The following is a 24,245-nucleotide window of genomic DNA, read 5'->3' as shown; positions in this document are numbered from 1 at the left end:
CTCCGGCCGGATTTTCACAAACTGAGTGCCAACGCCCGAGGTTTCCTGCCGGTGGTACGGACATCGGTTGATGGATCGTGATGAAACTTCCCATGCATGTTGGGGCAAGTATTGGCTATCATATGGTATAAGAAACTTGACCGGGTCAGGTCAGGTCACGGAGCTATGACGTCACAAGAGGAACAGCGTCCGGTACTATTTTTGAAAAGCGCCCGAACCACTATTTTGCTAATTCTTGTCACCTCAATGGGAATATGCAGCAATATTAGCTTCTATAGGGAGCAAATGGACCTCCCAAATCCAAAAATACAATCAGATTTCAAAAATTTAAATTTTGATTTTTCGAATTTCTGCCGCCGACTGTGACCTTGCCGACTTCCGGCGCTCCCAACGCGCCATTTTTAGAGCTAGGGAAACGAAATACATACCAAACGATAGAGAATTGATCAAGGAACACGATAGTGAAGGTTTCAAGTCGATATCTCCCACCGTTTTGCCGCAATCGCCGCGGGAAGTTGAAAAAGTATATTTTTCCGAAAAATTTGACCTTTGACCGGTCAAAAGTAGGTCAAATGATGACCTAGGACCAAAAAATATACCACCAATCGCGAGATCTCGGCGAGAGCAATCCGTTGGTCTTTTCCGCTAAGCTCTACGACGCTCCGTTTTCAAACGCCAAGGGGGGGGGGTCGCACCAACCCCCCCCCCCCCTGCATGGGCGAAGGTGGCAGATCGCCGTTTACGGGCGAGGGTTAAGTCATTTGTGCTTGTGACAGTCCGACGAGCTGCCATCGGAGCCGCCATTGTGCATCAATCATTTCCCTCCGCCACCAATCAAAATATGAATGCTATGAAGTCATCACGCCAAGCTACCGGATGGTAGGCATTAGCATAAATTAGCGCTGTACCGTTTGAAAGCCGGCATCGCAAAGCTAATTATGACAAGACCGCAGCATGGTGCGCGGTCGTGCTTTTAATGAAACGTGCAATGCATGCATTCATTTGTCCATTTTTGGGAGCGCTGTGCCGGCCATTGTAAGCAGGACAGGACTGCAGCGCGGTGGGTACGCTGGAGCGTGGGCCGGGTCTGTGACATTTGGGGCGGAAGACTGCGATCGCTCGGTGATATCCAGTGCTAAACTCGGCAGCACCAGGACTTATTCGGACCGGCCGGTGTGCGGACCGAGCTCCATGCCGTGCACCGCAGCTCCCGGCTGGCGCCTCGTGATTCACGAAGATTCCTTGGTCTGGACTGTTCAGCTCTCAATGCTGAGAAGCCCGACCTCAGCTGGCTCTGTCCTGAGCGTTGCTGGGATTCCAGGGAAGATATTCAGAAGGAATATGAAACTTGATGGAAAGTGACGGACTACACTGGGGTGGTATGTCGGCCGCTACGACGCCTATCGTCGCGGGTATCACATGTCAAACGCCTGCCGAATGAGGTGTTGAACCGCCCCGGCGACACTAACATGCTGTTCTATGAGCGAAACGACACACGTGTCTAGAGCATGTGCATTGTGCATGTTCCTGTCATTCGTGGCCTTCGGTGGGTCACACATGAATGTGTTTTGGCCGAGTGACGTCGACCGGAGGGCTAGCCGCAAAGAATCGGAGTTCCGCGGTTTCGTAAGCGACCAACACGCGATGGGGCATCTGTGAGGTGTTCATTTATTCGGTAATATGAGCTCATAATTTCACGCCTTATATAAATGCACTATTGTTCAGGGAGAAGGTACAATGCAAATTCACGGCACAACCTTTAGAAACAACTCAGTCGATGCACGTTAGCGTGTGCAACTTTGTACTTTCTAGGAAGCTCACTGTAGTTCTGAAGCCACGCGCAAAAGTCGTCTTTTTATTTGAGACCTGAGGTATACATGCTTCAGGGTTTACCGCTCGCTATTCTACGTGTATCGCCTTCAAAGTTACGCAGTTTCCGGCACGTACCTAACCCTGTGCCCTGTTCTTTGCAGGATGACAGCCTCGGCCAGGAGCTGTTGGACGTGGTGCTGCGCAGGCTCGGCATCCACGAGACCAGCTACTTCGGACTGCGATACGTGCACGCCTCTCGGCAACCGGTGAGCTTGTTTAATGTCTAACCTCATCCGCTCACAAAAAAAAAAATTGCAGCCAACATATGTAGGTACAGGGAAACTGTATGCAATTATATAGAACAGCACAAACAGGCGGCTATACGTCAGATTACTTGGTAATCAGCCCAAGCCTGTCGCTCAGTGTTCAATGTGAGAATAGCTTTGAACAGTTTTTTGTTATACCTACATATAGACTAAATTCCCATATAATATCGCAATCGATGACCTGTTTGTGTGATTCCGCATCCGGACGTCCGATGGTCGTTCCGGCAGACAGAAAAACAACAGATATATAAAATATTTGGACGAGAGTCACGAGACATAGAGTTAGACAGCTTGTGCCCTGGCCCCATCCGATCCGTTAGCCTCTGCCCGGTCTATTATTCGAGCTGTTAGCCTCTGCCCGGTCCATTATTTGAGCCGTTAGCCTCTGCTCGGTTCAGTGACGGAACAGCTGTGATAATAGCCGGGCGCACGGAGCGTTACTCGTCTGGGCGATCGTGAAATTACATTCAGCCCGTGGGCAGGCTCTCGACAGGCGGGCCGCCAGGGATAGCGGTACCTCGGGCCAGCCGGCGATGGCAGGCGAGGCTATTAATTAGGAGACAGTATGATGGAGTGGACTCGACTTGTTTTTGCCTAATAATTAATAATTAATCCCACATATATTGCGAACAAATAATCAATACAAATTGAGATATTTTCTATCAATGAGGAAACTGGATAATTGAGCGATCTATGGGCGTTGTTAGCCATAATACTGATATCTACATATTACCCTCTCTTATTACGTCCGCAGCCCCAATTATAATATACGAAGGCTTTTTACCTTCCATCCAAAAGTGTAAATGACCTGATAATACATACTTAAATACTTGGCAGATCGTTCTTCAGTTGATAATTGGAACGTTTTGCTAATTATGGCAAAACGTTCCAACGTTTTCTTACTTTTCTTTCTATGCTCAATTGCATAAGCTCTTACTGTGACAGAGCGACTTTTGGCACAGTGATATGCCGTTGGCATGTAAATAATGCCTTTTACTGTATGTTCCTTTCACAATCTTTGTGTAAATATTATAACGTCTAACATTTATTCGTCGCTTTTCAGCACTGGTTGAACCCAAATAAAAAGGTCCTTAGGCAGCTGAAAGGTACGTTTACCAGTGGTCATACTTCATTCTGCTATTACTTTCTAGCAATTTGGTTCATGCACTTGGCAGATGCTTGATAGCTGTGTTTTTGTATGTTTTCTGGCTCAAATTTCTTTGAAATGTCGCTTGTTGTGAATAACCAAAAAAATAGTGAATTGCACGTCTGTTTACAGGCACCAGTCCCTTTACACTCTACTTCTGTGTTAAGTATTACGCCACTGATCCGTGCAAGCTCCGAGATGAAATAACAAGGTATGTTCTTATTGAAAATAATATCTCTCGTAACCACGACAAACTCTTCAGTAAAATCCACTAGGTATGCATCGCAGTAAGCGTTCTGTTTAACTTCCGACAAACGGTAGTCACATTTCGAAATAATCAGTGTCTTGTTCGAGCTTTGATTGGCTGAATGCACTGATTGAACACTGTCACATTAGTTTATTAACCCTCGCATGTGTGCGGCGTTTGCCAGCTTCTAATGTGTAGGGGGGGGGGTCGGTTGGACCCCCCCTTGCCGTTTGGCCCCTGATCGAGCTAGAGCTTCGCGGAAAAAACGAGCGTGTTGCCCGTGACGAGAGAAAGCCGATGATACCCAATTTTAAGGTCCTAGGTCATTGGTTGACCTTCCAGGTCAGGTCAATGACCCAAAGTCGGGAAAATCGGGACCTGTTAGAAAGTCGTAAAGTGTGGCTGCTAAGGGGTTTTTCGGGGTGCTGATCACGAATATGGTGTTAGTTTTGATCACAGATGATGTCTTGAAGCATTTAGACCAGGTCGGGTCAGGTCAGGTCAGGTCAACCAGTAGGCGTCGTGACGGGTATTCGTAGTACGTGTCAACCGCCTCTGACAGCTTCGTAACATGTTACGAAGTCACCAAAACTACTTCGTAAATGTTCAAATGGTTGCTAAATTCGAATTCAGCTCCAAAAACTAGCCTAGAAACATGTAAAACTCGAAAAAGTGACCCGAGGTCACCCGAGGTCACCAAAGGTCAATGACCTGACCTGACCTTCAGGTGACCTTGACACACACGGGAGTAACATCAAATCACATGTTTGAACGTTTGAAACCACGAAAAGCTTGCAAACACGCGGCTAGTGCGAGCCGACATACGCGAAATCGCGATTCCGGCCAAACATGGTCTCGGAAAAGAGGTCACAGGTCAAAGGTCATTTGGGTCAGGGTCATGAAATTTTCAGGGTAGGTGTCAAATTGATCAATGCGAGGGTACTGAAAGTTTCGTTGCGATCGGCCGCTTTTTACGCGAGTTATTCGCGAAAAACCATGGGGGGGGGGGGTCCATCCGACCCCCCCCCCCCTACACATGCGAGGGTTAATTTGTTATCCTGTTAACTAATGTCACGAGCTGAATGAAATTTGTCGTGACTAAGCATTTACCGGGATTATTCCTCGGACGAGTATATTTGTGCTAGATAACGCATCCGTTGGACAACATGTTTGCAGCCGTGCAGGAATGCTGGCATGCCCGGCGTCCATTTGCGCCTTCTGTCTGCCACTGTACGATCTATTCAGCGGTGTCTCCGATCGGCAGGTACCAGTTTTTCCTGCAGGTGAAGAAGGACATTGTGGACGGTCGGCTGCCCGTGCCACAGGAGCTGTCCGCGGAACTCAGCGCCTGCGTGGCCCAGTGTGAGTACCATACAGCGGTGGTCAGTTCACAACTCCGTACAGGTGGCCGGGGAAGTTATCGATCAATCGTGCTAATGTAGATAAGTGGATGCTTCTTAGTAGGTCTTCAGTTATTTTTTGGTGATGATGTTGGTACCTTAAGCTGACCGCTGCCTTCTGTCGAAGCAACATGTGCACTAAATAAAATAAATAGGTAAATATAGGTAACCATGTGACAACCGACGCAACACTCGACTCACCACTTCACCAGTAACTAAACTCCTATGTTCTTGTGGTCACTTAACTGTGGCCTGCGTTGTCCCATACATTCTTAGAATCTGTCGCCGTCGTTTTCAGCCGAGCTGGGCGACTTTGAGCCCAGTTTGCACGGCGAGGGCTACTGTCGGCAGTTCCAGCTGAATCCCATGGAGCCGGCGTCAGAACAGGCTATCTCGGCTCTGCACAGGTCGCTGAAGTGAGTTCAACGGTATTGGGGAGAATGTCATCGCGGGTGATCGGATTGTTGCGAATCATATCCAATCCAATATTATGTGTGATGAATGAGTGTAGTGACAAACAGAGTTGAAAACATAAAGAGGAAGACTATCACTGATGGCCGAAACAATCATTGATTTATTTACTCGCTATTATTAAAGAAATGATACATTTTTAGGATTCATAATGCAGACTTACTTCCCAACAGCATACCTAAACCTATACTGATGGCGATGATGGTGAGTTATTCACCTAACCGTACCACTACCGTTCACAGGGGCCGCTCTCCGGCAGAGGCGGAGGCCGCCTTCCTCGAGAAAGTCCGATGGCTAGACATGTATGGAACCGATCTCTACCCCGTCATGGTTCGTATAAATACAATGCAGACGTTAAGAAAGTTGCCTGTTAATTCATTGATCAATCGCTAACTATTTGAATGATAAGCTTTTTGGATGTGAAAAAGAAGTTAAAATGAAATCTGTGAAACGGTTACTGTTTCGACAAGTAGGGGAAGTTATTTCTCTCTCTCTCTCTCTCTCTCTCTCTCTCTCTCTCTCTCTCTCTCTCTCTCTCTCTCTCTCTCTCTCTCTCTCTCTCTCTCTCTCTCTCTCTCTCTCTCTCTCTCTCTCTCTCTCTCTCTCTCTCTCTCTCTCTCTCTCTCTCTCTCTCTCTCTCCCTCTCTCTCTCTCTCTCTCTCTCTCTCTCTCTCTCTCTCTCTCTCTCTCTCACGAACTGCATACATCAGATTCATTAGCGCTAAAACGTATGATTTGCTTGCAACTTTTTTGTAGCATGCCTATTGCCCATTTACCCAGCTTCACGCGTTACTGCAGATGTGACCTATAGGTACCGTGCCATTTTCGCTGTGTACCCACAGGGCGATGACAGTGCCGACACCTTTGTGGGCCTGGCGCCGTCAGGTGTGCGGGTCATCAGAGGAAAAGGAAGAGTCAGCAACTATTTTTGGTGAGCTGAATCACTGCCTTCTTGGCACAGTGCCATAGGCTGGTGCAACGGTGACAACTGACAATTGCCACTCCCAGTAAACAATGTGCTTCAGGAAGATCATGGTTATCCTGTAAGCGATGTGCAATGTTTCCTCAGATAAAGCAGTGAGCGTTGTTAGTGATTCCCAGACAGCGATATTTACGCCATTTACGTATATAATGGGTAAATGCAGCGCTACAATTTATTGCTTATTATGTAATACGCGTGGTGTGCTGCAATTCTTCAAAAGCGCTGCAGTAATTCACAGGCAAATATTTTTATGTCCGATCTTTGGAAAAAAACACAACAGGTATTACGATTTATCCCTCATTACACAAGTAGGCGCGCGCTACGAGTGATTAACAATAGCTTCAAATGTTTGTGCGCTATTTTGCAGGCATAGAATATCCAAAGCATTTTGCAAGAGGGACTGTTTAGTGATCAAGACCCGCGATAATAATGTAAGTATTTGTTGTGGCATGTGACCGGCATTCATAACGCAGAACTGAGGTCATTATTGCAAAATTGGGCGCTTCGTATGCTCAATGGATACGTATAAATTAAATTATTTCATAGGGCATACCAGATAAGCTGGACCCGAGTGTCCAGCAAAGTGTCAGATTAGTTGGGCCCGCGTGTTCCACAAAGACCGGCAAACATTCGTGACAATTTGGTATGAAGACAGCAGACCTACATGGCACAATGCATCCATTGTTTTGTTGTGAATGTGGACAACTTGTGAATGAAGTTCCCACCAGTTGCGTCATTTATGCTCCGTTCGCGACTTCTCTGAGTCATCCATGGTTTCGTGACATTGGCATGCTCCTTTGTCGGCATCGCAGAACGAAGAGCAGACCATCAGCTTCCGATGCGTCTCTAGACTGGCGTGTCAGCTTCTGCTGCAGAGCTGTCTCGAACAGCAGGAGTTCTTCCGGCAGGCCCTCGTCAGCCCGCCCGCTGCTAATGGCTCCAAGGGGTGAGCAAACGTCCGCGCAATGTGTAACGTCAATTTAGAACAAGACTCACCTCAGAATCACATAACGAGACGCTTGAGATTGAAATCACTCAATGACGATTGACGAATTATTTATATCCTATGGAATATGCAATAGCATATAATTCCACCCTCATTGTGTAGCATTCCGAGTTCCGACTGAGACACGCACCAGTTGCCATGAGGAACCTGCGATACGATCAATAAAACGTTCTCGCACATACCACTGACGCAGCCCCGTGCCATGTGCTATTCCAGAGGACGGTCTGAGGCACGGCGGGGATCGACTGTATCGTCGTCAATACGACAGTGCGGCAGACGGGAAACGAGTCGACTCTCCAGCGCAGAGCACGAACAGCGTGAGTCTCGGGACGAGTGAATTCAACTTGGCCATTTTATACGCTCGTTGACGTTTCGTCGTCCTTCCCTTCTTCTTGTAATGATATTTTCCATTCGCTTTAAAGTATGTTTTGTGTTTTATCTTTTTTTGTTTCGTTATTTTAGCACACTTACCCATGAAACATTGACAACAGTTCCTGCAATCATGACAATGCGACGACAATGGTTTCATTAAATGTGTTAACATTGTCATTCTCGATTACATACGGTGTTCCATCGTATCAGACGCAGGTGTACCGACTCACAATTGTGCAATGTGTACTACCTGATTTGTCTGTCGCTCACATACAACTAAAAAACTGCACTCTGTTCACTGACTCGGGTCTCTGTTACTTCACAGCACCACAAGCTCGGGACGGCGACAGCGCCACACCGTCCTCGTGTCATAAGAGCGTGTCGATACCGCAGCCCGTCCAGAGGTTAGTTCTGTAGGATTGCATCCCTTTGGAAATGTCTTATACCTTGTTCGGAATGTTAACTTGCATAACAATAGTTCAACACGAGTAGTTAATCATATGTAAATTGTGATAGCGTATCTATAAAAAAACATACAGAAAATAGCGTATTTCGCCTTTTATGTTTTAGCAGCTGTTACGGTTCAAACCTAAACGTGTTAATTTGTTGAGATGTTAAGATGTTTCTGATAAGCTCTCACAATATCTTTAGCGGTCTCACGTTATCTCGTATCGCCGGCAGCGCCACGTCTCTGTACAGAGCCAACTCGGTGAGCGCCGAGACCAAGCCGTCGCCCGCGGGCTCTCCGAGGTCGGTCCGCTCGGCGCTGCTCTCCACCAATCAGGTGGCGAGTCTGTTCAACACGCAGCCAATCAGCAAGTCGCGCAGCCGCACCAGCGTTGACAGCCAATCGTCGGCCGACAGCAGGACGCAGCGCAGGTAACCGTCAGAGGCCCAACGTAACAGGTGAAACTATTAAGGCCTGGCTACACTACGCGTTTTCTGCGTGTGTTTTTTGCGGTTTTGCGTTTTTTTTTTGCGTAATATCGTTCTAGAAAAAGTTCAAAATACGTCCCAAAGACGCCTGGCAAAATATCAGCCTTCTCAGATCAAAACTGTTTGAGTTATAGGTATTGCATTACATTTTTTTAACTTCGGTTTGTAACGGTGAGTTTGATGGCCTATAACTCAAGAACGGGTTAAGCAACCAACAAACAGTTTACAACACTAAGCTTGCGATGAATCAAAAATTGATATTACTTTTGAAAATTCCAAAGAAAAATTTTCATTGCTGAACAAAAACCTTAATCTTTTTTCATATGCCTCTAATGACTTTTGGGACCAAAATTTTTCACATTTTTATTTTTTCAAAATAAACTTCATGTCATTTCAAATCGACATGCAAAAAAAATTAGAAAGGTGTTCTTTCTATAAGTTCCTCATTTTCCCGCAAACAAAATGGGTTTTGGAGGGGTTGTTCCAACCCAGCACGCCGTTTCGCTTCTAATAGAGCTAGAGCCTCGCGGAAAAAACGAGCGTGTGTGCCGTTACAAGTCGCAGCGATTGGTACCCGATTTTAAGGTCTCAGGTTAACCGGTAGCATCTGAGGTCAGGTCAAGTGAATGAAGTTACAGGTTCGGTTTTTAGTAAATAACTTCGCAAAAAATGGCCGCAGAGCCGCGATTTTGGCATCATTGTGTTCGCCTAGCTCAGGTGCGTCAAATTGTACATATACTTTTTGTTAGGGTGAGGTCAACTTAAGTAGTTGACCTCGGGTCAAGGTCAGGTCAGAGCCCCTCAGGTCACGAGGTTGGGCAAAGGGTATCATATGGCATATCATTCGATTCGGAAGGTCTTCCCGAGTCCATTGGTGGCTTTCCCGACTCTCTAGCTCAATTTGATCGGGGGTTATTGACGAAAAACTCGTACGACCCTAGTGACGTCATAAATGACGTCACGATTTCCCCATTGACTTATAACAGTGCTGTCACGTGACCGACCTGACCTCATGTGACCTTAAAAAATTCCCAGATATACAAGTTGTGACACCTCTGGAGAACACATGTATGCGTCCTGTAACTTTCATCTCGGACAGCTATGGTCATTGGCGTCCAAAACAATGTCAGAACCACACAGCCTTTTTCACTCTCGCGCTTATAGGAAAGAGGGTTGGATGAACCCTCTTTTCATTTTTCAGGTGACTCAGACTTCCATGGAAATTTCGGTAACCCGTGATGTCACTAGGCAGCTTTACCACGCCATTTGTAAGCTCCCCCCCCCCCCCCGAAATTACTATTCGAAACCGTTATCGTGACGTAAAATAAATACATTTATAGAGAGAACACCTTCCTAAATTTTTGCATACTTCTTAACAATGAGCCAAATATTTTTTGAATAAATAAAAATTCAAAAAAAATTGGTCCCAAAGTCCAAAAAATACAAATGAAAGAAAACTCGCTATGTCATATATCAAAAATAGCGTATTTTTCGAAACTTCAAAAATACATATTCTTCTCTGTTTCATTGCAAGTTCAATGTTATGAAATATTTGGCATTTGAATAATCCGTCTTAGAGTTACAGCCCGCCAAAGTCAGCGCTGCAAAGCAAGATCCAAAAAATGCTTTACACCAAAACTCAAAAAATACTTATCTGATAAGCCTGAAATGTTACAGGTGGATTCAGAGCCCCTGATTACCCCTGAGACCAATTCTCGTCAAATTCCGAGAGACTAGGGTGTCAAATTGGAAAAAGTGGTACGATCTATCGTGGAATGCCCCATTAGTTAAATGCAAAAGTTAATATAACTCTTATATTAATTAGAATTGAATATAAAAAACATCACAAAAACATAATACCGTTTATGTTTCTCGAACGATATTACGCAAAACCCGCAAACCCCCCCAAAAAAAACGCAGAAAACGCATAGTGTAGCCAGGTCTTTAGGCACTTCAAGTAGCTTGATCGTGGCTCGAATAATTTACAAAAATTGTTTTTGAGCTGCATACTTTTTCATTTTCCCGTGATTCAAATATTCTACGGAAGCTTTCGCTGGTGACTGATGAAACACTTTGTCATCCAGCAGCAATCATTCAGCTTCGTGCGGATTTTGTTTAACCAGTAGGTATGTAGCACGATACACGGGACATGTTAGCGACGAGCACGTAAAATGACGTTTGCCTTGACCGATTCTTCTAAGCATTTTTTGTCATGTTGTACGGCATTAAGCCGATGATAGGACATTTGTCTAGGATTATTTGTTACATTATAAGCTATGAATAGACATGGGTGCTGGCAGTTGACCACTGACTATACGGACCTTGATGATGGCATCAATTCACGAACCATTATAGCAACGATTTGAATTGACCCCGGCTCAATTCACCGAAAATGATAAGCCCATTTCGATTGTGTTCGAGCTGTGTTATGAATAGCGATTGGTTCTCGGTACGACGAACGATGGTATGTGATCAATCTGAGTTTCTCAGACATTCTTCGATTCTCGAATATTTTCGATAGCCCCAGCGCCGGCCGGCCCCCACCACAAGCTGCCCGTTTTGGCCGCCAGGTGCCAGCGCTATCGCGGGCCAATGACTAATTCCCATTTCTACCACCAGGAACCGCCACCGTCGGGAGGGCAGCGCCGGCAGTGACGTTAGCTCGGGGGCCAGCTCAGCTCGGTCCAGCCGACGGTACAGGAACCGACGGGCAGAGTCTGGGTCAGACTCAGACAGGAGCGGCGGCAGCAGACGACACCGCAGCCGGCGGCACAGGTCAGCAGCGACCAGGTCATAGGTCAGGTCAGGTCATGGAAAGGTCAGCAGGTCGCGGGGTCATGGAAAGTCATATAGTGCTGCTAAAGTACCTGGTAACTTATAAGTACAGGCCGTGTCACTGTCACTTCTAACCCGAACACTCCCTCCGCAGGCACCACGCCGCGGCCGACGTCGACGAGCTGATCGACTCGGAGCCTCAGTGGCGGGAGGTGCAGCGTCTGCAAGCTGAGCGACTGCGGCCCTCCGGCTACCAGAACTCGGGCATGGAGACCGAGACGGAGCTCTCCTACCAGCCGAAACGGCGCGTCAAACGGCACAGGTTCGAATGACACGGGAGATCTAGGGAACTGAGCTGCTAGGTCCACTCTCAATCCATCTTGTGCCTAGAATGTAAATAGCATACGGGATACCATAGATACCCCTGCATCTTCCGTTTATTATCCTGCTCAATATTTTTTTTTCTCTCAAACTAGGTATGAAGAGGTCTACATCTAGGAAGTTAAAGAACCGTAATTCGGTGCGGTTCAATTAAATAGGACAGGTGTCTACTGTCTATAATAGCTTTGTTTTAACATAACCTCTTACATTTGTGCCGACTCCCTCCAGCAGCCTTGACACAGCCTCTAACCTGTGTGCTGAATCTCTTGCAGCCTTGACCCGGCCTCTAACGTACGTATCTCCCCCGCAGCCGTTCCCGGTCCCGCTCGCGCTCGCCGGAGACGAACCGTAACCGTCGTCTGCCGGTGGAGCTGCGGCGACACCTGCAGTTTGGATTAGTGGAGCCGCCGGCCGACCCGTCCGCTGACCTCCAGTACACGCGGGTCACCACCGAGCACAAAATGCCGCGCATCAGATACGCGGCCAAACGCAGCCAGAAGGGGTGAGAGAGAGAGCTACGTAAACTGCAATTTATCGACAGAGGGCTTTCTATCTATGCGACTGTGATGATCGTTAGTTGAATTGAAGAGAGTCTGATATCATCGACCATATTGAAACAGCTGACTAAGAATAAAGGTCGTTATAATACTTGTTGGTACAACAACTGCTATTCCATGTCTTCTTTAGCAGCTCATCGTGGTGAATATTTCTTACGCACGCTGAGCAATGTCTAATGAAGTCGTATGATCAGTTCAATATCACCACTCACCACGCGGCGAATCTGACCGACTCTGCTTCTCACCACTGTTGCAGCGGTTCGGTGGATGGTCGGTCGGAGACCTCGGAGCCCCCGCTGTCAGTGGCCGCCCCACCTCAGGACACCACCACGGACAGAGCTCTGCCGCCGACCGCCGCCTACCCGGCCGTCTCAGCGGCGTACCCGAGCACGGCGGCGGCGTACCCGAGCACAGCGGCGACGTACACGGCCCCCGGGGTGCCGTACCAGTCGGCCGGGGCGCCACACCCTCCCCCGTCTGCCGCTTCACAGTCGGCCCGGTCAGCAGCCCCCGGCCTCCAGGGACGGACACCGGCCGGGGAGCGGATCAGGGAGGCCACAGCCAGGACGGGAAGGTGGGTGATTACGCTGATGGTTGATCCGAGAAGTCTCAAAACACTATCGTAAAGTTACTTCCATTGACGATCACCGGTCATGTTCTAGCTAAGGTGCGCGCTTGATTTATGGACGGAATAACTAAATCGCCAGCTTTTGTGTTCCGTAATGACCATGACGATACATTACTCATGCGCCACTGTGTTTCGCAGGGAGTCGTCTCCAGCTGCGATTGGTTCAGGTCAGACGCGGCTGACCCCGGGTCAGGTCAGCCTGCCGGCCGACTCTCCGTACGATAACTCCGACTCCGGTCTGGGCAACGAGTCGCCGACAGAGTTCACCAGGTGAGTCGCCACATAATACAGATCTACTGCTATGGAGATAGAGATAAGTTGTGTCATCGAAGCACTAAAATATGAAATGAAAGGGCAGCCGTCTTAGAAATGCGTTATTTAAGTATGGCTGCGTTGGAAACTATAAAGGGTTTTTTTTTTTTTAGGAAAATAGAAATGCGCGATAAAAGAATGCCCGATTCATCGATTATCTTCCTGAGACTGAAAATGAATAGCTTAACCAAAGAGAATGTGAAGCTCTGTTAACGTTCTCTTTATGAAATGCACATCATTATCTGTTCGGTAATCGGTTTCAACTTCAACGCTATCCGTTTTGACGGTGTCCATTTTTTTCTGGCAGACTGTCAGCACAAGCATCCTTGCAGAATGGAGTAGGAGCATCTCGTGTAAGTATAGGTACATTTGATAATGAGTAGGAATGTCCATGCTATTACCCAGAATGTACTCATGTTTAGTGCACCCTTCCGCAAAAATATGAGACGTAAACGGCAAGGTCTTAGCTGTATGGTCAGAGCTCTACAAAATAAAAGATATATGGTGATTATATGTAGGGATATGGGTTCCTTAGCTCGTACCTGTCACAACCACCATCGATCTGAATAGTTCGATCTTATTTCAGGCAATGACGTCACACGGTGAACCGCGGGTTGTGCGGACATTGGACACTATGACGTCACTCTGATGACTCATGGCAGTGACGTCAGCTGTGGCAGTGACGTCAGTAATAGTGATCACGTCAATTGTAATAACGCCACTGGAGAGGCACCGGAGTCGTTACCGTTGCGATGTTGTAAATGGGTTTCCGAGCTCATGACATGGTGATGACGATCACATCAGTAATGATGTGTGAAGTGTCGTTTGTGACGTGACGTTAACAGAGGAACACAGGGTATCAGCGTTTGCTGTCAACATGCCGTCTAGGATAATGGAACATTGTCGTTTGCCTATAGCTACGTGAAGTCCGATATTGCATTCCTAACTGGCATGCACAATGTGTATAGTGTGTAGGAGGGTAGTGAGGTGGGATAATAGATGTCTGTTGTTGATTCTAGCTTTCCTCGCGATTTATGATCACCTTGTTAGACATTGATATCGCAGCCAAGTATGCCTGGCTTATAAGCAATGTCATTGCTAAGGATAATAAGCTTGTGACTGTTGATGAAGACCAATTTGTAAAAAGTGAATGCATTTATTTTTGCGCTGGCAAAATCGAGTCATTCGGAACATCAATAATGTTTAACCCGCGCCCGGCTGGGGGTCCTGGATTTGCACGCCCTGCTGGGGGGGGGGGGTTTGAACACCCCCCCCCCTTGTAACTCGGCTCCTGGGCCACGTAGCGATACGCGGAAGGCGGCGTTCGAAAGAGCGTCAAAAATAATGACAAAATCACTTCGGTCAATTTTTTGGTCAGGTCAAAGGTCAGGTCACCAGAGGTCATTGAAGGCAAAATTTCGCCGATTTCCAGGTCGAATGTCGAAAATTTCCAAGAAGCCAACGCATAACTCGAGAACCAATAGAGCTACAGCGCCGCGGAAAAGCGCATTCGATATCCCTTTTAACGCCCTTTCTGAGTATTTCTCTCAGATTTGACCTAACGTCAACGGTTTTGCCTGCAGGGGGCAAAAACTGCAAAAATAGCCGATTTTTTCGGAAACAGTTTTTCTGCAATAACTTTTGACCCAAGCCTTGTACGAGCTTCCTTTTACCGGCATTGTGTTCCTCTCGTCAAGGCGCATCGAACGAACCATAAGTTGACCTTGAAAGGTCAACTTGAAAATTTGACCTCAGGTCAAGGTCATGACCTGACCGGAAAGAATCATGTTGCATATCAGTCGATCTGTATCGTCGAGCTGAACACATCTAAGGCGTTTTCATCGCTCTAGCATGCCTCTATCGAAAGTTATTTGCGAAAAACTGTTAGATACCATTCGTGACCTAAGATGACCTCAGGGCATTAACAAGGGTCACGGACACCATTTTCATGTTCATTGTGTCTAAACCACTTGTAATTCGGTGTTTGGGAGTGTTTATAATGTCTTTTGTCCAAAAGACGCGCATTTCAATTTTCTCCCATTGACTTATGTATAATGGGGAGGTCGCAAAATTGACCTGACCTTAGGTCATCGACATCAAAATTCTGAGATAAACATTTTGTACATGCTATTGCTCTTAGCAATCGCTGAAAGTTTCAAAGCGATCGGTCACTCGGTGTAGCTATGACAGACATTGAAACTTTTTATGAGGTGAGGTCACTTCAAGTGACCTGGTGACCTGACCTTGAATGACCTTAGTCTGAAATTTTCACAACATGTGTAGAATTGATGTATGATAACTGATAAGGTGTACCAAAAACGGCGGCGCTCCGCGCCGCCGTTTTTGAGATATTCGCGAAAAACCACAAGGGGGGGGGGGTGTTCAAACACCCCCCCAGCAGGGCGCGGGTTAATGGGATTCGGATAGCGACTATTCTGACATCATTTCGGTTGGTCCTCTAAGCTTCACAAACCTAAAAATGCGTTTGAATATGTTCGGGCAGGTTGAATTGCTGCCGCTAGTCGCTAGTACCAGTCACCTGTGGCAAAGTCTGCATGAGTGAATATTTAAACTGGATTTTTGTAACTGAAATACACTGTTCCTGCATAAAGTTCTAATTTTTATCCAAGGTGGCGACTCTTCGACGTTACGGCGTAAGAGCTGGGTGAAGAAGTTCCCAATGTCGTTTGACGACCTCTCGAACGCCGCTTGCCGCTTGTCGTTAGTTTCGTGGCAGACGAAGCAAGTTAGAGGCGTCTTGAAAAGACCACTTGAAAATCAAACGATAGCTTGCTGAGAGCTAGCGAATATCCCAGGAATTGCCACCCTTCAAACCAACATATCCCAGGCCTCGAGACGCTACGACGCCGACGGGATCATTCCACCACACGGGACGTGGGCTGCAGTAAGCAAAAAGGCAATTAAAAAAGCATTTCTTTCCGTCACCTAAAAATTCAAAGTAAATATTCCATTCATTGATTTGGATTATATTCTTGCATGATTTGTCATTATGTTGAGAATATATTGTACCCAACTTACAATAATTTACCAAAGAAACGTACTATAGTTTTATTTGAGAATGAGCGTTTCGTACTATCTATGACGCATGACATTGGCCAGGCACCCATCATGTACCAGTTGGAATCTAGCTGGTTACCGGCATATCCTAACCTAACCGTTCGGTGGCGGTCAGGGGCACAAAAGGACAGTTGTTGTCGGTGCTCCCTAATAAAAATGCCGGTGCTGTGACCGGAAGGCTGTTGCGTTCTCAGGTAATAAGAAAATTGGATGAAAGCAAAAATTCCCATCTAAGCTCGAATATCTTTAAGACTTTGAATATGATTAGGTATTGTTAGACCGTGAAAGCTCCTGCAATATCTTATATTCCAAAAGTTGTAGCGAAAAGTGTGAAGGGTGCTATTTTCAGCTCAAGCCGCAAAACCTGAATACTAATAGAAAACATGTTGAATTAAAAAATAACAATTTTTTAACAGCGCGAGAAACATGCTCGCGAAGAAAATATGTTTGTCCATTATGTCACCATCCTGTCCTGTTCCATTCTGTCCCTTCGTCCCGTCCATCCCTTCCTTCCCTTCTTTTCCTTCCGTCCCGTACCGTCCCGTCCCGACCGTGCCTACCCGTCCGCCCGTCCGTACCGCTCCGTCCGTACGTTCCCGTCCGTCTGCTCCTCCCAGCCACGCCTCGTAGTCGGACCGTGCGGTCAGCCGCCACACTCGCCCGTCTATAAGGGTCGACGTCCGCCGGCGGACCGCATCAGAGGCTGCCCAGACCCGTCGCCATGAGGAGCCAGGTGAGACGATCGAGGTGGTACGGTGGAGGCCCCGGGAGGTTGGGAGGGACAATGAAGTAAATGGTGATAACTTTAGAAAATGAGTGCAGTCATCAATCATGCAATGATAACATCTAAGTTCTGTAACAAAGTAAGGGTATATCTATTGTGCTATTGAAGTTTCTTCTTCACCGACATGTGTATAAACAATGGTAATTCGTCATCGTCTAAATCCTTTGCGAAGTAAGCCATATTGGTGATGTTCTATTATTGTATGTGCATGCGAAATGTGCATTCACGATACACATCACCTTATTTAACCATTCAAACTTAAATCAAGGCTATCTGAATTTCTTCTCTGTCCATCCACGAAAGATTCGAATTCGAAAGATCAGACTAAAGAAACTCGAGCCTTGAGCTCAATTATAAGTCAAGCGCGAGGGCGTTGTATCCCCCAGGCCGTCAAAGGCAGCAAAACAATAAATGCCGGCGAAGGTTTTACAGACGTTGAGTACTCTGTGATAAATAATAAATCATTTTAGACCAACGTGTTGACAAATCTTTGTCTTTGTCATATGTTTATCTCTTCCTGCCCTTATCGCTGCTAAGTTTCTGATGAGTGAGATATTCAAGAATGCATGACTGATGACGAGATGTATGATGCTTAATAACTTTTGGCATCTTATTGAACTCGACAAAGGATGTTCGCATTCGCAACTCAACAATTCGCGATGAAAGGCCTTATTAAACATTATTCGCAGGATCCATGGTACTTGCCTGTTTCGGTCAAAGTTCGGCCAATTTTGCAGAAAATAGCTAGAAAAGGCTACTTTATTGATCAGTAATCGTCACGCACTTTCAGAATGTGGATCGCTCATGATTGTTCAATGCAATACAATACAATACAACCCGCGCCGGACCGGGGGGGGGGTTTGAACACCCCCTGCAGTTTTTCGCAGATATCTCAAAAACAGCGGCGCGGAGCGCCACCTTTTTTTGACACACCTGTTTGTGCATCTTTTCCGCCCATGTTGTGAAAATTTCAGACCCAGGTCGCTCAAGGTCAGGTCACCAGGTCACGCCAAGTGACTTCAACTCAGAAAAAAATAGAATGCTCGTCATAGCTTCACCGACTGAACGATTGCCTTGAAACTTTCAGCGATTCATAAGAGTAACAGTGTCTATAAATCGGTTATCTCGGAATTTTGATATCGGTGATCTAAGGTTAGGTCAACTTTGCGGCCTCTCCATTATAAGTCAATTGGAGAAAATTGAAAAGCGTCTCTTTTGCACGAACGCCATTCTAGACACTCTCAAACATCGGGACGCAGGTAAAATTGACACACTGAACCGGAAAATGTCACCTGTGACCCCTCGTTATGACCCCGAGGTCATCTCAGGTCGAGAATAGTATCTAACAGTTTTCGCTAATAACTTCTGATGGAGGCATGCTAGAGCGATGAAAACGCCTTAGATGGGTTCGGCTCGACGATGCGGATCGACTGATAAGCAGCATGCCCTTTTCCAGTCAGGTCATGCCCTTGACCTGAGGTCAAATTTTCAAGTTGACCTTTCAAGGGTAAATTATAGGTTCATACGAAGCGTCTCGACTAGTGGAACACAATGCTGGCAAAATTAATATCGTGGCTCGTTTGAGTCAAAAGTTATTACCGAAAAACATTTTTCGTAAAAACGGCTATTTTTGTCAGTTTTTGCCCTCTGGAGGCTAAGCCGTAGACCTGAGGTCAAATTTGAGGACATGTCAGCGAAAAGAGCTTTAAAAGAGCTATCGAATACGCTTTTACGCGGCGCTGTAGCTCTATCGGTTCCCGAGTTAGCCGTTGGCAGTTTCCAAAATGTTGAAATAGCCAACATTTTACCTTTGGTGACCTCTGGTGACATGACCTTTGACCTGTCACCTGACCCAAAAAATGACGAGTGTTTTCGACCTTATCTTGGACGTTCTTTTGATTGCCGCTTACCGCGTGTCGCTACGTGGCCCAGGAGCCGAGTTAGAAGGGGGTGTTCAGACCCCTCCCCCCCAGCCCGGCACGGAAGTCTCGGAGCACCGCGCCGGCCCGGCGCGGGTTAACTTCACATCCTCCTTGACCATTCCAACTGTGCCACCATTTGTAGTTGCACTATACCTACCATTCATATCCATCGCACAACCCACAAATTCATCACACCATAAAATTGATTAAATGGTCAATTTTCGATTAAATGATCAATCAAGATATTATAATTTAATATATTATATATATTCAAGTGTTTTCATCTGTTTATGCGGGAACGATCTGTCATTCATCCGATAGATGAGATGATGAGATATTTGGTATAGTGCGACTTGAATGATAGAATGCATCATTTCTAGCCAATAAACTGTGACGTATACCTAACTACTTCTAACGGAACTGTGTCCGACCACAGTCCGTTCGATGTTTTGATGAACCGATAGTTTGATCGGCTCGTAACACGCCATCATTATATCGGGACCGCTATTCCATCGAGCTCAGACGGTCACAGGGCTGTGGGGTTCAGTCACCTTAAATGGGGCTAGGTCAGGGCCACAGATAATGATCTACTGTGGACCTCCGGCTAAAAACGCTAGAGAGAAAAAAAACGTCCGTCTTCGTTCCTGTACCACTCATCGGCAGACGTTCATTTGCTCGCTTATGCAAATATCTAGGATATTTGTTTAATCAAATTTAAATACCTATAGGTATCATCCTGACCGTCAAGCAACATCCCTCTGTAGTTTCACACGGTGTTTTATGCATGCATCCGTATTCCGTGGAACGACCAGTCGTTTTTCCACCCACCTCTGGGGAACCATGAGAGCGGACCTCCTGGCAACTACCCGGCCTGCGGGCGTGCGGAGCCTCTTCACCGGCCGGCTCGCCGCCTCATGGGCAGGTGAACGACTGCTGACCGCCCGGGGGGCGTGCGCGTCCGGCCGGCCGGCCGGCGGTCACCGACAGACAGTCCATGACGCCGACACGTGGCCGGCCGCGGCGGAACTGCCCGCCGTGCGCGCTAGACGGGCGGACTGTACGGGCGGACGCGCCAGACCGCTCCGGGAGGAACGGACCGAGCGAAACGCACTAAGTGTGAATACGTAGGAAGCGGAACGGAGCGTCGGAAGGCAGTGCGATAAACCGGAACAGATGGTGGTGTGACGAATTGATTCTGGTGACAGGATGGGCTGACTAGTGGAAATGGAATGCTAATTATTTCCTGTCGATTCGGACAAAAAGATGACCCGAAGTGCAGTGAACTTCATGGGAAGGTGACTCACAATGAGCTCCATGTGAATTGAACGCTATCTTCTTTTCACATTCACAAAACATGTGACATGCAGGCGCACAATGCACATGTTTATGTTCAGAACCCAATATCATAACCACAGACTGTTTTTCACTCAGACCGTATCTCAATCCCTCAGGTTCTTTGGATCGCCGCAGCGCTGCTGGTGGCGGCAGCTCCGCCGTCACTCAGCAAACCGACCGATGACGCCACAGCGACTGTGGATGACACAGGGGCCATCCTCGTCCCAGTCAGCGCTGAGGACAGACTCGACTACAAAATCGAGAACGACGACGGTATGTTGACGTGTGTGATAAACACATGGGACTCCGAGTTTTGCGATGTAAGATGACCTCAGGCCTATGCATTTAGACTTAATGGAAATAAAACTCATTTTTATAGTAATTGCCTACTCATTACTTATTACTAGGTATGCACGCCTATTGATCGAATAAATTTTGCTATACCATTTTCGTGTCCTCGTCTTAAGTTTTTTTTTATAAACATCTCTGCGCGATTGTGAATGATGTCGCATCAATATTCAAGCCGTATACACTATACATACTATCCGTAATTTCCGTAAACCATACATACCGTAGTTCGTCAGGCACATACCAGTACGGGCACAAGTCGGGTCGGTCTACCGTGTAATTTCCGTAACCCGTACCGTACCCCGCTGCAGGCACGTATATACCAGTACGGGTACCAGTAGGTACGGCTCGGCAAACCGTGTAATTTCCATAACCCGTGCCGTAACCCGCTGCAGGCACGTACCAGTACGGGTACCAGTCTGGCCGGCTGGAGGATGCCGGCGGGTACAACTTCAAGCACGAGTTCCGCCGTGAGGATGGTGTTCTCTTCGGACAGCACGGGTATCAGCTACCCGGCGGCGAGAGCCAGGTAAGGCGTTCTTAAATCGATTCGTCCCCTTGAATTATCAGTAGATACGAACTAACTAATGCATTACTTCATTACGGAGTTAGGTATTTATCCAATATTTAATACCGTCTTTGAAAAATAACATTGGAGGATTGATTATTGGATAATTTGCGTGATTACTTATTTGTGTGTGCATTTTATATGTGGGTGTACGGATAGTGTAACGTCATAAAATATAAAACATTCATAAAACTATCGGATAATGCTAGTGATACATTGTCACAACCCAGCGCTATCGTATGCTGCTAAAATAATGACCATCTCGTTACCGTCTACCACCTCGTCTCCTGCAGGCTGTGAACTATGTGGCCGACGCACGGGGCTACCGGGTGTTGGCCGAGGGTCAGCAGTATGAGCCCGTGTCGGAGCAGCAGCTGGCCAGACAGCGGGACCTGCTCGGTGACCTGGAGGCCGAGGAGGAGGCCCCGCTGGAGCTCGACCTCAGCCTGCTGGAGAAGATCAGGTACGGCCTGAGATGTTAATTTAAATTCAGCTTAATCTGGTTCAGTTTTACCAGATCATAATCAATCGCCACAAACTGATTAACATTCGAACTTGATCTGATTTAATATGATTTGACTTTATCCGATCTGAGCATTTGTGTGCCGTTTTATCATATAAATAGTGCTGATTGCGATGCCTTTATATACTGATCTATACTTCTTTTTTAGATCTAAGCTCCGTTAAAATCATTTTTTATTTGCATTGATAGATGAACGAGCGAATAAATAAATAAATAAATGAATGAATGAAGGAATGAATGAATGAATGAATGAATGAATGAATGAATGTCTTAACCATAGGTGACATGAACGAACTTAGACCGGCAGAGAGAACGAGTAGAACCTCAGCCCAATAACTGAGCCACTATTCACCTGACCTCTCCCTCCCGCTATCCACAGGAGCACGGAGGAGGTGCTGGTCTCTGCCGACCCTGATGTCGCCCTGGCGCCGTCCCCCGTCGCCCCCTACTCGGAAATGGACCCTGACACGGGCGCGTTCCGCTTCGGCTTCCGCTCAGTGGCTGAGGACGGCAGCGTCACCTTCCGCCAGGAGAACCGGCGGCCGAACGGCGTGGTGGTGGGCCAGTACGGGTTCCGCGCCTCGGATCAGCCCGGCCAGCTCGTCTCGTACGTATCGGACGCGTTCGGGTACCGCGAGGTGGACCCGGCGGCCGGACCGGTGACGGTGGTGTCCCGCGCACAGGCCCTCGAGCAGCTGCCCGAGGTGCGCAAACAGCTGGAGTCAGAGTCAGAGTCGGAGTCAGAGTCGGAGTCGGAGTCGGGGATGAGTCAGGTTGAGGTGAAGTCCGAGTCGGCAGCGGCTGAGAGTGACGCGGTGGTGGTAGGTGGCGCCGGCGGTGTGATCTCAGCGGCTACAGATGACGCCGTCATCGTCGGCAGCTCGGATTATTCCGTGCTGTTGGACGCGCAGCCCCCTGAGGAGACGGTGGTTGAGCCCGCCGCGCCCCAGCACTTGGCCAGTCCGCCCGTGTACTCAGCTCCTCTGCCGTACCACGCCGCCGCGTACCCGTACTACACCGCTGCCGCACTGCCGTACCACGCCGCCGCGTACCCGTACTTCGCCTCCGCGCTCCCGTACCACGCCGTGTACCCCTACCACGCCGCCGCACACCCGTACCACACTGCAGCGCAGCAGTACCACACCGTGTACCCGTACCACGCCGCCTCGTACCCATTCCACGCCGCCCTGCCGTACCACGCCGCCGCGTTCCCACAGATGGGTGAGGTGACGGGGTACCAGTTCCAGACGGTACACGAGCCGGCCGCTCCGCAGCCGCTGTCAGACGGTACCTCGTACCCGTCCCACTCTCCTGCCGCCACCCCGTACCGGTACCAGCCGGCGGCCAGTGTCCGCGCGCGGTACCAGTACCCGGCGCCCGAGAACCCACAGTTCGAGGCGCACCTGTACCCGCCCATCGTTAGCGAGGACGAGTCCCTCTAATTCTGCAAGAGATGGGCATCTGTTTTTTACGAAGACACCAATCTCTGATCCAGGGGCAGTAGAGATTCACAAGGCATTAACATCAAAACTTGAGTTCTCAGCATGAGCACGAGCACGCACTCTGCATTTTATGGGCATTAACGACGTTCTGACGTTCAATTATGTGATGAAAATACTCCATGTTGAGTCACACAAATAACCGAGAACTCAGGCTATGTGACATACACACACAGTATTTCCTATCAGGGCATGCGGAATGAACTATCTATGATGATGAGATTGTTGTGCTGCCTCAAATGTTTCATCGTGTTGGTTTTATACAGGACCCACTTGTTTGGAGCTCAAAGCCTCATAGCAGCGATCGTTGACAACAGAATAGCCGTTTTCACGACGGGCTATCCGGCGAGTGCACCTAATTTGACCAAATCTGCACCTTATCTCTTTTACAGCAAGTATCTTTATTTTATGAATTTATTTCAGTGTTTTAATCGATGATACTCTCTGATAATATGACAAAGCAGGCATATAAGCAAATAGTGCAACCCTAGCTGATAGCTACTAAGAGACACACTGAATCTAATTTGACCAAATCTGCACCTAATCTGCACCAGATGTGTACCAAATGTGTACCAGATGGCCGTCGTGAAAACGGCTAATGTCCATTGTCATCGAGCTTCGGTGTTCAACGTATTGCTCTACTCGTATGTATGTTACAACTCCGAAGACATTGTATGAGTTCATGACATGTGTTGTCAATTAAGCAGAACAATAAACATGTACATGTTACGGGTCATATGCTAACTTGGGCAGTATGCAAACTACCCGGGCAGTATGCAAACTACCCAACAGCCCGGGCAGTATGCATACCGCCCGGGTAGTATGCATACTACCCG

At 47.5% G+C, this 24,245-nt stretch overlaps 2 protein-coding genes across 3 annotated transcripts in view; both read left to right on the top strand.

Moving 5' to 3' along the window:
• The window catches only part of LOC122378306 (band 4.1-like protein 4), a 30,395-nt gene extending 14,434 nt beyond the window's left edge, over positions 1-15,961 (top strand). The window contains exons 2-21 of one of the 2 annotated variants that reach the window (XR_006255999.1): positions 1,974-2,078; positions 3,202-3,244; positions 3,418-3,496; positions 4,797-4,894; positions 5,231-5,348; positions 5,646-5,733; positions 6,246-6,334; positions 6,753-6,816; positions 7,198-7,331; positions 7,608-7,708; positions 8,089-8,167; positions 8,445-8,642; positions 11,319-11,474; positions 11,629-11,796; positions 12,166-12,357; positions 12,669-12,986; positions 13,179-13,310; positions 13,660-13,705; positions 13,939-14,555; positions 15,762-15,961. Coding sequence is in view for 1 of the 2 variants with exons in the window: in XM_043359223.1 (XP_043215158.1) it covers positions 1,974-2,078; positions 3,202-3,244; positions 3,418-3,496; positions 4,797-4,894; positions 5,231-5,348; positions 5,646-5,733; positions 6,246-6,334; positions 6,753-6,816; positions 7,198-7,331; positions 7,608-7,708; positions 8,089-8,167; positions 8,445-8,642; positions 11,319-11,474; positions 11,629-11,796; positions 12,166-12,357; positions 12,669-12,986; positions 13,179-13,310; positions 13,660-13,705; positions 13,939-14,001 (2,271 nt within the window). In the remaining variant the exon portion in view is untranslated. Of the gene's footprint in view, positions 1-1,973; positions 2,079-3,201; positions 3,245-3,417; positions 3,497-4,796; positions 4,895-5,230; positions 5,349-5,645; positions 5,734-6,245; positions 6,335-6,752; positions 6,817-7,197; positions 7,332-7,607; positions 7,709-8,088; positions 8,168-8,444; positions 8,643-11,318; positions 11,475-11,628; positions 11,797-12,165; positions 12,358-12,668; positions 12,987-13,178; positions 13,311-13,659; positions 13,706-13,938 lie in introns of both variants that reach the window. The other variant, XM_043359223.1, reaches the window with a different exon arrangement.
• Positions 15,962-16,987: 1,026 nt separating this feature from the next.
• Positions 16,988-24,138, top strand: LOC122378305. Its single transcript, XM_043359222.1, has 5 exons — positions 16,988-17,163; positions 20,588-20,744; positions 21,215-21,348; positions 21,681-21,850; positions 22,290-24,138. The coding sequence occupies exons 1-5, from the start codon at positions 17,152-17,154 to the stop codon at positions 23,350-23,352; spliced, it is 1,536 nt and encodes a 511-aa protein (XP_043215157.1). The 5' UTR covers positions 16,988-17,151; the 3' UTR covers positions 23,353-24,138.
• The last annotated feature ends 107 nt before the right edge of the window (positions 24,139-24,245 follow it).

The sequence above is a fragment of the Amphibalanus amphitrite genome, unplaced genomic scaffold (assembly GCF_019059575.1).
Source record: "Amphibalanus amphitrite isolate SeventyFive unplaced genomic scaffold, NRLGWU_Aamphi_draft 000057F_arrow, whole genome shotgun sequence".
Lineage (NCBI taxonomy): Eukaryota > Metazoa > Arthropoda > Thecostraca > Balanomorpha > Balanidae > Amphibalanus > Amphibalanus amphitrite.
Note: the sequence above shows the minus strand (reverse complement) of the source record. Positions and strands in the feature narration are given on the sequence as shown.

Excerpts from the sequence above, each read along its gene's own strand:
- LOC122378305 (XM_043359222.1), top strand. Across the intron at positions 20,745-21,214 it reads CAAAATCGAGAACGACGACG|GCACGTACCAGTACGGGTAC; the intron begins GTATGTTGACGT and ends AACCCGCTGCAG. Across the intron at positions 21,349-21,680 it reads TACCCGGCGGCGAGAGCCAG|GCTGTGAACTATGTGGCCGA; the intron begins GTAAGGCGTTCT and ends CGTCTCCTGCAG.